The sequence below is a fragment of the Channa argus genome, chromosome 12 (assembly GCF_033026475.1).
Source record: "Channa argus isolate prfri chromosome 12, Channa argus male v1.0, whole genome shotgun sequence".
Lineage (NCBI taxonomy): Eukaryota > Metazoa > Chordata > Actinopteri > Anabantiformes > Channidae > Channa > Channa argus.
In genome coordinates, this window is record NC_090208.1 from 16,865,679 (window position 1) to 16,883,248 (window position 17,570).

At 35.9% G+C, this 17,570-nt stretch overlaps 1 protein-coding gene across 4 annotated transcripts; it reads right to left on the bottom strand.

The window, feature by feature from the left end:
* Positions 1 to 4,439: 4,439 nt before the first annotated feature.
* LOC137138090 (Fc receptor-like protein 5) lies at positions 4,440 to 14,880 on the bottom strand. Of its 4 annotated transcripts, none has more exons than XM_067525015.1 (14): positions 14,588 to 14,880; positions 14,080 to 14,112; positions 12,264 to 12,527; positions 11,153 to 11,503; positions 10,490 to 10,819; positions 9,441 to 9,707; positions 8,528 to 8,770; positions 7,179 to 7,298; positions 7,072 to 7,087; positions 6,849 to 6,940; positions 6,697 to 6,747; positions 6,533 to 6,595; positions 6,355 to 6,417; positions 4,440 to 5,823 (listed from the first exon to the last, which is right to left on the bottom strand). In XM_067525015.1, exons 1-14 carry the CDS (start codon positions 14,622 to 14,624, stop codon positions 5,816 to 5,818), a joined length of 1,938 nt encoding a protein of 645 aa, XP_067381116.1. In that variant the 5' UTR covers positions 14,625 to 14,880; the 3' UTR covers positions 4,440 to 5,815. The 4 variants fall into 4 exon arrangements, with proteins under 4 accessions (XP_067381116.1, XP_067381115.1, XP_067381114.1 ...); XM_067525014.1 differs by lacking the exon at positions 6,355 to 6,417 and having other exon boundaries at positions 4,440 to 5,595; positions 5,672 to 5,806; positions 6,530 to 6,595; XM_067525013.1 differs by lacking the exon at positions 6,355 to 6,417 and having other exon boundaries at positions 4,440 to 5,806; positions 6,530 to 6,595.
* Between the last annotated feature and the right edge of the window lie 2,690 nt (positions 14,881 to 17,570).

Below are 17,570 nucleotides of genomic sequence, written 5' to 3' on the forward strand. Positions count from 1 at the left end.
ACTATTATTTATAAACAAGGAAACCAGGGCTTGCTGCAGCAGTCAGTGTCAATGTGATGCTGCCCGCCCCCAGGTGGGGGCTGGGCTCTCACGTAATGGTAGTGGACTAGGTAGAAGTGAAGGGACATAAGACGCGCAGCTTATGGACACAGTCAGCACATGTACAATGTGTGTGTAACACAAAACATTAATATTTGGTCTCATATAAAGCACTGTTGGCTTGTATTGGTTTTGAATAAGTCTATTTTGTCTATTTTACTTTACACAGAATTGAGATGACAGAAAATAAATTCCCTTCCTGTTGGCAAGATAGCTGTGGTCCTCACTTCATTCCACATCACACACAACACAATGCAGGTTTTATTCCATTAAGAGAAGAGGTGTGAAGCAAGCAAGCTCGGCTACACCATCTAGTAAACGAGTGAAGAGAGTCTTAGTTGTCCACAGTGGGAAGGTACTGCCAGAGCTCATAGCACATTTGGACATCATGGACTTCAAGATATTGACATCAAAATCCAGGTTGTACTTCCAGATGGAACAGCTGAGCTGGATTATGATGGAGGAGTTGTAAGAGACTGTCAGAAGTCTGGAATGAATTCTGTGATCAATGCACAACAGGAAATGCTTTTAAAGTACCTTTCCTAAGGCAACATTTTGGACAGCAGCAGTGGGAGAGTGTAGGCCGAATCATTGCTTTTGGATGGGTGAGGGTGAAGTATCTGCCTGTGTAAATTGTGCCTGTCATATTAGAGCAAGCTTTTATGGGATATGTGAAGAGTGATGTAGTGGAGAATTTCCTGAAATACACATCTGAATCTGACCGTACAGTGTTTGAATCATGTCAATTAGATTGTGACATCATTGACCAAGAAGAATTCATTGAAATCCTAGATAACTACAGCTGCAGAAGGTCACCAAGAGACAGAAACACCTCACAAGACCTCAAAGCATTATATGAAACCTTGCAACCAACTGTAAGAAAAGTCTCAGAGACAATGACTGTCCATCAGAAGGACAATCAGAGATATCTAACAACATACTTGAGAAATGCTGATACGCAGCATCTTTGTTGGTTCCTCAACTTTAAGGCCTAATCACTTTGTAAAGCACATGTTGTTGATACATAAAACATAGGAATTTTTGCAAGAATTACAAAATTATCAGCGTTACAGAAATATCTTCGAAAGCTGTCACAATTACTGATTATTCACTGACTATATGTATTTTTTTTTTTTATGAGAAACTGCAATTTTGTTGTCACCTGTTCATGTGTAATCATGTTCTTTTATTATATATGACATTTTGGAAAATGCAGTAATGTTTTGGTACTGTGTAATGGTGCATGTTTTAAGATGCATCTATATGTACAGTACTCACCTGGGTTATGCTTTGCTCTGCACTGTTATTGTTTTAATTAAGAGACAGGCAGCATTAGCTCTCAGCTCTTTATTGTTGATCTGATAAAACATATGAAAAGTAACATAATCATGAACAACAACAATCATGCTGGTGTTTGTTTCCAATAACAGGTTAAAATACAGTTATTAGAGCAGGCAATGAGTGTAGTAAAGCTGGGGCAGAGAACCAGGAACAGGAAGAGTATATAACAGGTTAAGTATCTTTAACCTGGAAAAATCAGTCACAGTAGTAACTGCTAACATTGTAAAAAGTGTTTGGGGAATTTGGGAAAAGTCTGGCCTATGATAAACTCAGAAGTTGTTTGATTTTTAGACTATTTCTTAACTTATTCTTATATTTATCATTGTAATTTAGTCTGGGGGAGTAGTCAGCTATTAAAACTGTATCATTTCATCCTTCAAAAACAAGCATTAAGAATTATGTGCATGTAGAAGTCATTGATCTCAGCCATTGCTTATTCAGTTGGAACTCCTCAGTGTTTATCCAGTCCATTAGTTACAGTTTCTTTATTGGTTCATTCCTAACCTCTTTCTTTCTGTACTAACCTAGTGCTTAGTACAGATAAAGTCATTATAGTGGGCGACTTTAACATTCATGTAGATGCTGACAGTAACTGCTTCAGCATTGCGTTTAATTCATTTTTAGATTGATAAAATTTTTTCCCAAAATGTAAATAAACCCATTCACTGTTTTAGTCACACCTTGGACCTTGTCCTTACATATGGCATCGAAACTGATAATTTAATAGTATTTCCTCATAATTCTCTTCTGTCTCACCATTTTCTAATAACATTTGAATTTATAATAACGGACTATACAGCAGTTAGGAAAAAAGTCCACTACAGCAGATGTTTATCTGAAAATGCTGTGAAAAAATTATTTCTTCATCTTTTTCACCACCATGTGTCAATGCTATGGTGAGTAGCCATCTTACTCCTGTACAAATTGATTATTTAGTTGACCATTCTGCAGCCTCACTGCGTATGATACTAGATACAGTTGCCCCTCTGAAAAAGAAGGCAGTGAATCAGAGGAGCCGACCTCCATGGTACAATTCATAAATGCACACCTTAAAGCAGGCGTCACGAAAGTTAGAGTGGAAGTGGCGTTCCTCTAATTTAGAAGAATCCCGGTTAGCCTGGAAAAACAGTTTAAAAATGTACAAAAAAGCTCTCCGTGATGCCAGAACAGCATATTATTCCGCACTAATAGAGGAAAACAAGAACAACCCCTGGTTTCTGTTCAGCACTGTAGCCAGGCTGATTAAGAGCCATAGTTCTGTTGAGCCTACTATTCCCTTAACTCTGAGCAGCAATGACTTCATGACTTTCTTTATGAATAAAATTGTAGCCATTAGGGAAAAGATTCACCAGATCCTCCCTACAAATATTACAGATAGATCTTCATGTACAACAGCTCTAGAATCCTCAATAAGGCCCCAATCCTTCTTAGACTGCTTTACACCCATATATCTCACTGAGCTAAGTTCAATTATTGCTTCCTCAAAACTAACAACATGTCTTTGAGACCCTGTTCCAACCAAATTGCTTAAAGATGTTCTACCTTTAATAGACACGTTCAAATTAGATTTGATTAACCTATCTTTAGAAACTGGCTATGTACCAAAGGCCTATAAAGTTGCTGTAATCAAACCATTACTTAAAAAACCTTGTCTCGATCCAGGTGATTTAGCCAACTATAGCCCAATATCAAATCTCCCGTTTATTTCTAAAATCCTTGAAAAAGTAGTTGCAAAACAATTATGTGACCACGTTTACAGGAATAATTTGTATGAAGACTTTCAGTCAGGATTTAAAGTTCATCATAGTACAGAAACAGCACTGGTAAAAGTCACCAATGATCTTCTTCTGGCTTCAGATAATGGACTTGTGTCCGTACTCGTCTTACTAGACCTTAGTGCCGCGTTTGAAACCATTGACCAGAGACTAGAACATGGATTTGGAATTAAAGGAACTACATTACATTGGTTTAAATCTTATCTGTCAGACAGATTCCAACTTGTTCATGTTAATGATGACTCTTCTTTATGCACCCAAGTTAGTTATGGAGTTCCACAGGGCTCTGTGCTAGGACCAATACTTTTCAATCTGTATATGTCACCTTTAGGCAAAATTATTAGGAAACATTCCATAAACTTCCACTGCTATGCAGATGATACCCAGCTCTATTTATCTGTGAAACCAGAAGATACTAACCAATTAGTCAAACTTGAAGCATGTCTAAAAGACATAAAGACGTGGATGTCCTACAATTTCCTACTTCTAAATTCAGACAAAACTGATCTCGTCCTCTTTGGGCCTAAAAACATGAGAAATATGCTGTCTAACAATATAGTTACTTTAGATGACATAACTTTGGCCTCCAGTACTGCGGTGAGGAACCTTGGAGTTATTTTTGACCAGGATTTGGCGTTTACGTCACATATAAGACAAATCTCTAGAACAGCCTTCTTCCACCTACGGAACATTGCTAAAATTAGAAGCATCCTTTCTCAAAGTGATGCTGAAAAACTGGTCCATGCATTTGTTACTTCTAGGTTGGATTGCTGTAATTCCCTACTTCTGGGGTGTCCTAATAAGTCTCTAAAAAGCCTTCAATTAATCCAAAATGCTGCAGCAAGAGTGCTGACTGGATTAAGGTGGAGAGATCACATTTCACCTTCACTAGCTTCTCTCCATTGGCTTCCCATAAAATCTAGAATAGAGTTCTAAACCCTCCTCCTTACATACAAAGCTCTTAATGGTCAAGCTCCACCATATTTAAAAGATCTCATAGTTCTGCATCGCCCGATTAGACCACTTCGATCCCAGAATACAGGCCTACTTGTGGTTCCCAGAGTTTGCAAAAGTAGAATGGGAGGCAGAGCCTTTAGCTATTCTGTGGAACCAGCTTCCAATCCAAATTCCGGGGGCAGACACCCTCTCTACTTTTAAGACTAGGCTTAAAACCTTCCTTTTTGATAAAGCTTATAGTTAAAACTGCTCACTCAACCTGAACTAGCTTTTCTCTATACATTTATTTGTCACCACTGTATGCCATTAATTTTGTGTCCTACCAACCTGTACAATGCTTTGTTGTTGCTTTTTTGTTTTTTTGTTGTTGCTTTTCTTGTTGTTTTGTTGTTGCTGTTTGTTGTTGTTTTGTTGTTGCTTTTCGTTGTTGTTTTGTTGTTGCTTTTCGTTGCTCTGCTCTTTTCTCTCTCCCCTTTCCACTCACCCCAACCGGTCAAGGCAGATGGCCGCCCACCCTGAGCCTGGTTCTGCTGGAGGTTTCTCCCGTTAAAGGGAGTTTTTCCTCTCCACTGTTGCCTAGAGCTTGCTCAAGGGGGATTTGTTGGGTTGCTTCTACATACTTGTGTAGTCTGGACTTTATTCTGTAAAGTGCCTTGAGATGACTTTGTTGTAAATTGGCGCTATATAAATAAAGTTGAATTGAATTGAATTACTCACACAAACAAATCGAACTCCTTTTAACAGAAACATAACAATTATTCCACAAATTACACTAGTCCTAGGTTTCATCTCAAATACAATATAGATTCATTGACAGAAGATCAGTAATATAGAATTTAACACTTGCATAACTGAGGTTCTCCTCAAAGCCAGTTTCTTCCTCTGCATTGTTATAGTCTGCTATTCACTGGACACTGGCTTCTTGCACTTCTCCTTCACATAAACAGCAACATGATAGTACAGAATAGTATTCAGAAGACTGTACAGTACATTTATAAGCACAAGAAGTCACAATCTTAATCCATATTGAAGTCGACCTATTAGCCACAAAATGGATGAAAACACAAAATCACCAACATTGTTGACAGGTAAAATAACTTAGGAACTAGATCGTAAATGTAAATTATTCAACATAGTTAATAAAGCCCTGTTGACTAAAATTTTTGCTTCAATAACAGATCGGTTGTCTTAGCTCAGTTTAGTGGAGTTATGTAGCCATATTTATAACGTCAAAGTTGCAGGTTTGATTCATGTAAGGACTTAGGCCTATTTCTTTGTTACTCACCCTTTGCAGTTTTTTACGATGCTCTTTATGATACAAGTTGAATGAATACAGAAAGAAAACATTCAACTCGCTCACTATTGCTAGAACATCCAGGAAGGGTATCCAGCTGTTTGGCAGGTAACCAGATGTGGGATGTAGCTAAATTGTGAAGTACAAGAATATTTTAAATTTAGGCTATTTTTACTTCACTACATTTCAGAGGGAAATATTCTACCTTTATTCTGCTACTGAATTTGCTTTGCCATAGGTCAAGCTCATCATCAGAAATATGTTCTAACAAAGTAGGAATGATTGTTGTTGTTTTTTTGTTGTTGTTGTCGTTTAAGTGTGTCTTGTTTTGTTGATGATGCATTTTTCTTCATAAATCTGAACAAAAAAAAAATCACAATTACAAAACAAAGGAAAAACAAAAATAAATTAAAAGAAAAAAATGTAAAAGAGATGATAAGTTATTCCGTTTGTAAATAGAGAAAATTCTTAATTATACTGAGAAAGTTTTCTTCAGCTCTAATTGATTCTAATAAAAAAGTTTTAACACACTGACACAATGACTTATGCTCATCACTTCGCTCAAAAGTATAGAAAACAGAAGAGAATAACAGCAGATATCTATATTTTTCAGTCTACATCACTGGACATTATTAAATATGAACAGTTTCAGTAATTATTTAAACAAGGGAAAAGGTGTGAAAACATAATAGAAGTCACTGATAGAAACAATACAGTCAATTGTTAGTGTGGAACTAAATTTTTCATGTCTCATCTGCTGTTTTCAGACTTATAAGCTCATTGGCTGGTGTTACACTTTTCTACTGCAATGTTTAAGAATTATACATTTTTATTGTAAATCAATTTGAATTATTAATAACTAAGTGATTGCAGTGATAATATTTGTACCTGTGGTTGGATCTGGATTCACATTGTTGTAATCACAGTTCTCCTCTGTATCATCAGGTCTCCCTGTCAAGATGATCATAAGAATGTGTAAAAAAATCATGTTTTTAATGAATTATACTTTTCCATAACAATACTTTAAGTCTTACTATTCAACAACATGTTTAATACGTGTACTGACCTGTTTTGTCAAGAGCTTCACCCTGAATCAATGTGACATTATGATATTCGTCTGTTTGACCATCTGAAATATGAACATTGTATTGAACATAAAAAATGTGACATATACTTTGATCATTCAGTTCTAGTCATAGAATCTGACATTAACCAAAGTTTATACTTTACCACTTTCTGTGTTTCCAGAGCCTCTGATCGCTTCATACACAGCAGCATCACCTGCAACATCAGATTGAAAATCAACAAAATTAATAAAATGAGTTACTTCAAAGTGTATTTTACAACTGATAGTTATGAAAGTAAAACATTTTGAGTCTGACCATGGAGAAGAGAGGAGTAAACTTGAGTTTGACTCTGGTCGACTGTTTGTTTTGTAGCAGAGTCTTGACTGATGTTCAGAGACTGAATGAACCTAAAACATAGAAAATACTATAAATTTGGAAAGAAACATGTAAACAGTTGTGATCTAGACTCTGAGGAGGCTCCAGGCAAAGAAGCCCAACATAAATGATTATCATTAAGGGACTGAAGTGTTGCACTAACCTGTTGGAACATGGAGCTGAAAAACAAAACAATCATTATTACATTGTTTTGTATTGAAATTATTTCACAGTTATTTTCAGTGAATCATCAACAAGAAAAGGTCTCACATTTTATCTTTCTGCAGCAACACAGCAGCAGCAGCAGCTGCAGGACAACAATCAGTAAAATTCTAGTAATCAACCCAGAGACAAACGGGACAGTAAATGAAGAACTTTCAGGCCTGGACCCTGTAATTAGAAATCAGCATTAACAAACTGTATAGAGGCAGTGAGGCACAGAGTCAGTGTGGATTTAGACAAAGACACAGGAAGCAATTGCTTTTTGCTAAAAGAAAACTAAAGAAACCATTGATAGAGCCACACACATCCAGAATATTCCATAACTCTTACTCATGTTTTACATATGTGATCATATCCCTAAAGTGGTAACTTCACCATGAGAACAGCACTTGTGAGATTAACCATGTTTAAAAGTCTCTTCAATACAAAAAGTTTATCATGTGGAAACTCCCATTCTAAAGTGGGATGTGTTTAAATGTTTCAAAGAGATTTTCAAACATACTGTGTACAGTTACATTGACTAAAGTGCTCAACTCTCCTGATCCAGACTGAACAAAATATTGCTTTAGTTAGTTTTTCAGGACGTGGTTTGTTAAATATCAAAAACATTTCACCATCACAAACACTTCAAGAAGACGCAGTAATGGTAAAGGACTGACATCCATGGGCCAGAGAAATGAACTCCAGTATGTTGCTGAGCACTTTGACCTATATTCACTTGCCTTTCAATCAAACAGAGGTGTTTGTCTCATAATAAAAATATGTTTTCAACTTATGTTTTCTAACTTAAAAAACTTCAGACCAGACAAACTTTGGTTCACTGTGTAATACACTGGGTCTCCTCTTCCAGCTCTACACACATATCCTGCTGTGTGTGTCTGTCCAAGAATGATGGAGGAATTCGGTTCAGTCCCATTGTCTCTACCAGGTAGCAGCTCATATCTGTAGTATTTGTCTGACAGATCAGGAACAGTCTTATACCAGTAGAACCTCCATCCTGCAGATGGATGTTCAACCTCACAGTTCAGAGTTGCTGAGGCTCCAGGACTCAGCCATGATGGAGACACAGTGAGGACAGGCTGAGGCTAATCTTTTGATGATTTTCACTGAATGAAAACATTTTCTCACAGTAACACTGCTGCATCAGTACTTCACATGTGGTATCATATGGAACTGTATAGAGTAAAAATTAATCTTTCTTACGAGAGAAACACTTCTTTTTTAATGTAACTGTATTATATGAAACGTAATTAGTTAATTATGTAATTTTAAAACTTAAACACAAAACTTTTCCCAAACAAGAAACAAAAAAAATTATATTTATAAATATAGTTTATACATGATTTATTCAGACAGAGAAGCAAAAAGAAGATGCATAAAACATGTTTCCAACTCACCTTTAACTGTTAACCAACTCTGTGGTGACTCTTTTCCTGAGTACTGACACTTGTAGAAACCTTCATCTGACTTTGACACTGCAGAAATATTCAGCTCCTGTCTGGTGTCATTTTGTCTGAGTTTGTCATTTTGATAGAAAAACACACTGGAAACAAAGTTTGTGTTTCTTAATTTACAGCCAACAGTAACAGACTCTCCTTCAGTCACAGGATGGACAGGACTCACCAGGATAATATCTATATCTGGAAAACAGTCAGTGTTAAGTTTCAGAGATCAGCTGGTGCAGAACATCAGAACAAGCTGATGTACAATGATACAACATTTATTTTGGAGATTTAGATCAAGATCTGACATTTGATTTGGTGAATTTACAAACTGTCTAATAAGTAACATTTCACAAAATAACTTTTTCCCTGTGATCACTTTACTTTATAATAAATAATGTTGAGGATAAAAAAAGAGCTGATGACTGACATAAGAACTGCATGTGAAACCCAAACTAATTATGATAAGTGATAATATGTGACTATGATTAATTTGAAAACAGAATAAGTTCAAAGCTGTGACTGATGTGATGTTTTTACTGAGGTTAAATGTGAGTATAAATTGTTGTGAAAAGATTAAGTTAAAGACCTGCCAACCAAATTATTCCGCGATATTAGACGTTTGTCTGTATTTTTCATGATGTTACTTTGAGACTACAATTTCATTTAATCATTTAACAGACACTTAATCCCAAACAAGTAAGGAGCACACATCAGGGGCATGTTGGGGTTCAGTGTTTTACCCAAAGACACTTCAGCATGTGACCACTGTCGACTGCTCAGTTTGATCTAGGTATTAAAGTACATAATAGGATGTTGACAAAGGGATGTTTAAATAAAATAAATGTAAAAAGTTCATGAAACATACCGTGTACAGTGATGTTGACTGAATTACTGAACTCTCCTGATCCAGACTCACACCAGTACACTGCAGTACCAGACTGTGAAGTGGAGATGTTACATGTGGATCCAGTCATAGTCCCCCAGTGATAACAGTGGGACAGGAAGCCTCCATCAGTAAACCTCCTCACTGTCCACTCAGTAGAGTTTCTCTCACAGCTCAGTGACACAGAGTCAGAGGTGAAGTGTTGAACTCTGTCAGGATTCACTGTGAGAGACGCTGATGGATGAACATCTGAAAAACACGACAAAAGAAATAAAACATAGTTTAAAGGAATTATGGTTAAAATTCCAAATTACAAAGGCCTGTGATTTTCCTTTACTTCAACTACTTATTGAGGATCACTGCAAACTGCAGTTTCTTCATCGAGATATGATTTCAACTTCTAAAAGGTTTTAAAACTTTGTATATTTAAAATGACACAAAGTGACAACAGCAGCTGGAACATGTTAAACTACTGTTACCTGCCATCTTTAAACAAGATTTATTTCTTGGTATTTAATTTAAATTGGTGTTTAAGTTGTTCTGTAGTTGCTTGTCTTCTCCTGCTGATCTTTTTGTTTTACTCACTGATTTGACTTTTTTATTTGTTTAGTTTGGTTTTATTGTTTAAGTAATTTGTTCAGTGCTCTGAAAGACAATATATAAATGTTTTTAATGATTGTTCTGTCTCATATTATGTAAAACTAGTAGTATCCAAAGTACAAGTACTCATTGCAAATTATTTGCATTTTGTTTTTTTTATGCTGGTGGACAAACAAACAAAAAAACAAAGAAAAACTGGACAGAAGAAAACAAGGCAACACAGCCCAGTCACAGTGAGATTGAAAATAAAAATAAAAACTGTTTGATCAGAAGAAAAAAATGTTGTTGTCACTTTGTTTCTGCTGGTGAAGCATAAATGTACAGTACACAGTTAATTTTTAACATGAGAATGAGGTACTGTAAATTGTTCAAAGAGCTGAGGTGATGACTTAAAATGTATTTATTCAGAGAAAACAGAGAAACAAACTAACCTCCAGACCAGACAAACTTTGGTTCACTGTGGTCAGTGTAATACACTGGGTCTCCTCTTCCAGCTCTACACACATATCTTGCTGTGTGTGTCTGTCCATGAATGATGGAGGAATTCTGTTCAGTCCCATTGTCTCTACCAGGTAGCAGCTCATATCTGTAGTATCTGTAGTATCTGTAGTATCTGTAGTATTTGCCTGACAGATCAGGAACAGTCTTATACCAGTAGAACCTCCATCCTGCAGATGGATGTTCAACCTCACAGCTCAGAGTTACTGAGGCTCCAGGACTCAGCCATGATGGAGACACAGTGAGGACAGGTCTGGGTTTATCTGTTGGGAATATTTCTATAATCATTTCTCTAATCTATTATCTTCTAATGGTTGTTTTCAAATGTTAACATGACCTCAGTATGTAAAATCTATTGGCCGTAAATAAAGAAAAGTTAAAACTTTGTGTAAAATTTAAATTTAAAAAATACAATGACTGAAAAATAAGTTAAAGCCATTTCTGATTGTAAATAGTACAAAGACAACATATCAAATATTTTCAGAAATATGTTTGACACATTTTAATAAAGTTCAACATGTTTATCAGTGTGTAGTGTCTCCTCTTTTTGCAAACTGAAAGCTTTAGTTTAGAAAGCAACATTTTTTCATTCTTACTTGACACAGGATTTTCTCCTACGGAACATCTCATGCCCCTCAGCCCACCCTTTATGGTGAAGGACTCAGTCACTCTGGAATATTCAACCCTCACTGACTGGCTGTTCTCTGTGTAGTAAACTGGGATTCCTCTTCCTCCTCTGCACCAGTAGAGTCCTTCCTGTGAGACATTGATTCTATCAGATGAGTAGAAATCAGCATCTTGTTTGGTCAGAGGATCAGAGGATTTATCACCTCTGTACCAGAAATATGTCCAACCAGATGATGTCTTCACAGAGCAGGTCAGGGTCACGCTGCCTCCTACAGGAACTTCACTGTTGTCAGGTCTCAGTTTAGCCTGTGGTTTAGTTGCTGTTTGTTTTAGAACAAAAACATCAAAACATAATTACTGTCACTATTAATGATGACAATTTAAATAAATAGACAAAAATAGGTAGGTATTAAACTGAACAATTGACTTTGATATTTCTCATGTTATCACTGTGATCAGCATCATGAGATTTTTTTTGTCAGAAACTATGATCAGATTTGTAAGTCTGACAGTTTATTCTCTGTCATTGATTCTATCCATCCTATGTGTGGTCCCTTCGGTAAACATTCTGAATAATACAAATTTAAAAAAATAAGTAAAAAAGTAATATAAGTAATATTAGAATCATTGAGATGCATGTAAGGTAATAACAATTATTCAATACCAATCACAGTATTATTCAATACCAATTGTCAAACAAAGCAAAATAACCATATGATTTTTAGAGATAAGGTAACTTGTCAACTGTAGTCAACACTAATTATCAAACAGCATCATAACACACCACTGCACTAGGAAATACTACAACAATTTGTGGAAAAACAGTGATCAGTTGTTAAATTTGATGTCAGAGGAAGAAACTGCAGACTCCTTCAAAACTCATTTTTCTTAGTGGATGTGGAGAAGAAGCTAAAAAGCTGTTTGACAGCAGTTTACACATACTCACACACAACAAAAGCCACATTAAAAGAAGTAAAAAGAGAGAATATTTGTAGAAGTGTGTTGGCTCATCTGGATGAAACAGATGAAACTCAGAACACAACATTTTGAATATATATGAATATAAAACATCCAACCTACCTGATATGGTTAATGTGAGGACATTACTCCACTCTGTGAAGGAAAAGTCCTTTTTACCCCGACAGCTGTAGTTTCCACTGTCAGACTCAGATGCTCTGTCGATCACGTGTTCATTGTGTGTTGGACGTGTGTTTAACTTGGCTGGTGTCCATTCATACGTCCACTCAGCTCCTCCACCTCCCTGGATCTCACAAGTGAGAGTGATGCTCTCACCACTGAATATCTGATTCCAGTTTTCTTGCAGGGTCAAAGATGCACTGGCAGCTGTTCACATTAAAATGCAAGAATATAAGTAAAATTAAAAGATGGACAGTTGAGTGGACGTATCAATAGACATCAGCCAAGGTGTCCATTCATACGTCTACTCAGTTCCTCCCTCAATCTGACATGTGACAGTGATCTTCTCTCCACTGTAAATGTGAGACCAGCTGGGTCGTCTGCTCACAGTGACCTTAGTGGGAACTGTTCACATAAAACACACAGAGTTAAGATACTGGTCAACAGAAACATGTTGTCATTTTACTGACATTTCTAATAGGAATCAACTTTATTGTGCTGTTGTTGGGAATGAGGTCAAATAAACAACACAAAATTAGGTCAACGCCCATTTGTAACAAAACTGGTTCAAGTTCCAAACAAATGAAAACATATGTAATAATATGTTACTACATGTTTGTGTAGCAGCAGCTGAAATGAATCCAGCAGAGGGAGACAGCAGGTCTCCAACATACAAATTCTAAAGGTCTGAGTGATAGGAAGGGAGGAGGAAACGTTTAAATACACTCCAACAACCAGATAACCTGCTAATCTTTATGATAAATAAAAAAAATCTCATTAAGAATGTTCCACTTTTAAGTAGAACCTGTGAACAACATGAAGGATCAACGTCATGAGAACAATAAGAGCTACTGGTACATAATTGTTTTTCTGTTAAAGTTTTTGCTTTTGGCATTAAAATGTGTCTTTTCTACACTGCTGATAAACAGGTAAACAAATAAAGATACAAAAGAAGATGTTTTTTTAATTGTAATTGTAGGAGAAATTGTAAAAGAAAGTAGGAGGAACTGTGATAAAGTCTTTCATTCACTAGAAACAGATGTCTTCCAGGCTTTATGTAGAGACTAATTTAAGACTATTTGAACAGCGAATAAATACCTCAATGATGGAAATTAATGTCAACCAAATTTGCCTCATTGTTACCACATAATTATGAAATCTCACAAAAGATTAAAAGATTGCACCATCATTTAAGCTCTGAATCACTGGAGCTGTTACCAAGTTACTTCCTGAAATTTGAAACTCATCTGTATGCAAATATTTCCATTTTATATTTTCTGTTTCTAAATTTTAGTGTCTCCTAGACAGAATGCCACAACATGCCTTTATTGAAATAGAGACTATAATTATTTCAAATGTATGGAATAATTGAAATTAATCACTGTTAAAATATTCAGGAGGGGCTGTTGCAAATGACTCAACTGAACCTCTGACTAATTCATTCCTCTCATTGGAGTTAGATGCGCTTTCCATGTGTTAATCATTTTATCCTGTTAACATGATCAGATAAATGTAGAAAATTAATATTAGAGAGCTTAAGCCTCTGCCCTGTAAGGGTCAATTCATAAACATGAATAAAAGACTGACCAAAATAAACTCTATTGAAGAAAGATTTGTCCACTAATCCGGTCATTTCTATTCTAACATGAAGTATAATGTTACAAAATGATCAAATATGACCATAGACAGATAGTAATGCTATAGGTTTTAGATATACCATTATATGAGCTAGAAGCAAACAGAAAAGAACAATTATTACCTTCAGTATTTCCACAGATGAGTGCACTTGACACTAAAATAAAGATTAAAACCACATCAGACATGATCGATCTGACAGAAACACAAAATCATAATTAACAAATGCCTTTTAAATATACTGGTAGTTTTTTTTTTTTTTACACATTAGACATTTTAAACATTTCTAAGACAACATCATGTATGTTGGTACAAAAGGCAAAGAAACTCGTTCAGAAGTTAGAAGCACATTTTTAACCTAAAATAAAGAAAATTCATTTAGAAATTAAGAATTTTTTTACATTCAAAATCTACAGACACAACAATAGTTTAGCTTAGAGAAGAAACTGTCACATTGTGCAAAGATAATTGTCCACTTGTGTATTTAGCTCAGTTTTCCACCCTGAACTAAGACAAATCAACAACCAACATGACATTAAACTATAATGTTAGTTAGAAAACTACCATAAAAAGAAAACATGAGTTTATCTCTGAACTTCAATAGATTAATAGAAAGTCAGTGATGTACTCACAGAATAATGACAGTACACAGAACAAAGTGTGTCCCATCTTCACATGCAGACCCTCACTGTCACTCTGCTGCTCTGATTCTGACAAATGTTTGTACTTTACATTCAAATATGTAACACAGCAAAGACAGAAAGAATAAAGAGAAGTTAGGTTTTATCTATATGCATCAGAAAAAGTACAGCCTCTCTGTTCTTCCTTCCTTTTTATGTGAAACACTCAGTCATCTACCACAGTTTTAACATATTTACTGTACGTTTACACTGTTCACCATTAAAATACATTAACTTGTTTAATGAACAAAGGTTTTAACTGGTTCCTAAAAAAGTTTTAAATAAAAAATGACATTATTCATAAAACTTTCACATTTATGAAACATTAAATTTCATCACATTACATGAGTTAATGTAGCCTACCAATCTAATATTTGTTTGTATTTATTTGTATATGTTTTACAGTGTATAACACAAAGCCTGTACTGTGATGAGCTGTGTTTCAAGACTCAACAATAACTTTATTGTCACTATAGGGGAAAGAAACACCAAGACAGATAGTATAAGATGACACCCAACAAAAAGTACATTAAAGAAACTTGAACTTATATTGCAGTATTTTTATCAATATCAGAATCAGTACAGTACTGTGATCAGTGTAAGGATGTTAAAGCACAGGTGTAATGATCAGCATGTGTTGGTTTTAAAGGAAGAAATGCTCTTTATATGCTATTCAAAAACTACAGTCACATGACACTTGAACTGAACTAAAAGTCATAGAAGTCCAAACAATACAGTGTAAAATTCATGTAGGTAATGCCAGTGTCAAAACCGGTAAGTAAATCTATGATCAGAAGTTTTAAGCTGAGGTGTGATACACAGAAATGGGAACATTTATTTACATGGTGTTTATACAAAGTTAATAAATGCAGGGTCACGACACTCCATCATCACCAGCCTGTAGCTGCTCAAGAGGGAATTGTTGGGTTTTCTTCTACATACTGGTATAGTTTGAACTTTATAATGTAAAGTGCCTTGAGATGACTATGTTGTGAATTGGTGCAATATAAATAAAGTTGAATTAAATTAAATCATTATGTACCAAAGGAATATCTCTTGGAACATTGATGTTCTTCTTTCTCTAAAAATCCACAGACTATATAAAATGCATTTGACCTTTCAGTGTGGAGTTTGCATGTTGCCTGGAATTTCTCCAGATTCCACTTTCCTTCACAATCTAAAATGTCTCTCTGTGTTTTTCCTGGGATACACTGGAGACCTGTCCAGTGTGCACCCACCTCTCGCCCTATGACAGCTGCGATAGACTCCAAGTCCAAGAAGAAACAAACTGCAGCAGCAGAAACAAACCACTTCACAGTTACTTTTCACACATGTAGATGTGTTGCTGTCATAGCAAGAATTAGACATTTTCACACCAGAGCAGAATGAGGACGTGTCAAATACAACAAGTGCTGTGAGATATTATTAGAGCGATTCAAACTGAGCTAAGTGTGATGTACAGAAATATAAACCTATTAATTAATATACATTACAGAAAATAGATTTTTGTACCATATATAACAGGGTATTTACTGTCAGATGATTTATCTGAAGTTTTAGAGAACAGTGGTAGAGAACAACCCTGAGCTCAGTCATTAGAGCGGAAAGGGAAACCTACCTACCACCCCTTGTGTCTGTGCCACTCAAACCTCACTTCTAACGAAAGAATGCAAACATTACTGCAAATAAACATGTGCACTAATTCACCAAGACAGAAGAGAGCTCAAAACTCTTAGATTAAAAAGAGATTAAAGATTAAAACTAGTAGTAAAAATTTACATTAAAGTGATTATTTGATTGAGCTTCCAACTCTTGCACACATCAGACCACCTTACTACAGTATAAAGTAAAAGATGTGTGTGTCTCTCTGTATTGGCACTGACATAGACTGGAGACCTTTCCAGGCTCCAGCCCCCTGTGACCCTGAACATTAAGAAAGTTCACCTTGGAGAACAACATTTAATAATTAACAGAATAATTACAAGAAGAGAAGTTGATACATGCTACAACATCAACCATAAATATACCATGAAACAGCAACAGTTTTTCCTACTTTAAACCGACAATGAAACTTTACCTCGATAAGTAAAACTGTAATTTAAAAAAAGTACCTGATACTTCCAAGATCTCACTTCTTCATCCCCAGTCCACAGTACTGAATCCTACTGTCTACTGTACTAATGGACTTTAAATACATTTACATTTAGTCGTTTAGCAGACGCTTTTATCCAGAGCAACTTACAAGTGAGGTACAAGGCAGCAAAAATCTAAGTCAAGGAGAAAACAACAAAGCAAAGTCCTATCAGAAAAGTGTTCACAATTCACGAGATGCAAGTAGGAGAAAGAGCAGAAAGGATTTATTTTAGCCAATTTAAGAGGAAGAGTGTGGAAGAGTTCTGTTTTCAGCAGTTTTTTAAATATTGGGACTGAGGTTGCTGAACGAGTTTGGTAGCTCGTTCCACTATCATGGGATCATTGAGCTGAAGAGTTTCGCTAGGTGTCTTCCGTGCGGTGCTGGGACCACCAGACATTGTTCACTTGCAGGGCGCAGTGGACAGAAGGGATTGTAGATGTGAATGAGGGAGTTGAGATAAGCTGTTGAAGTGATCACCCTGTAGGAAACAGACAGAGCCGGCAGAGTGGATCTGAAGAGTCGAGTGACATGAGTCCGATTTGGCTGATTAAAAATCAGTCGTGCTGCTGCATTTTGGATCCTCTGTTTGTGTTTAATTGTGTTTGATTATGCAAACGGGTAACCTCATTAACAGGGCACTGCTGTAATCAAGACGAGATGTGACCAACGGCTGTACAATGAGTTGGTTTGTTTGTTGTGTTGGCATAAACTGCTTTGTAGTGTGTCATCCCCCAGTTGCCACTTATGGGAAAACCTCCATTTCCAAATAGGATCTAACAAATACAGTAAAACAACTAAATC

Excerpts from the sequence above, each read along its gene's own strand:
- LOC137138090 (XM_067525014.1), bottom strand. The coding sequence starts at position 14,624 with ATGGGACACACTTTGTTCTGTGTACTGTCATTATTCT. Across the intron at positions 11,504-12,263 it reads CCTCACATTAACCATATCAG|CAACTAAACCACAGGCTAAA; the intron begins GTAGGTTGGATG and ends TAAAACAAACAG. Across the intron at positions 8,771-9,440 it reads AGTCAACATCACTGTACACG|ATATAGATATTATCCTGGTG; the intron begins GTATGTTTCATG and ends ACTGTTTTCCAG.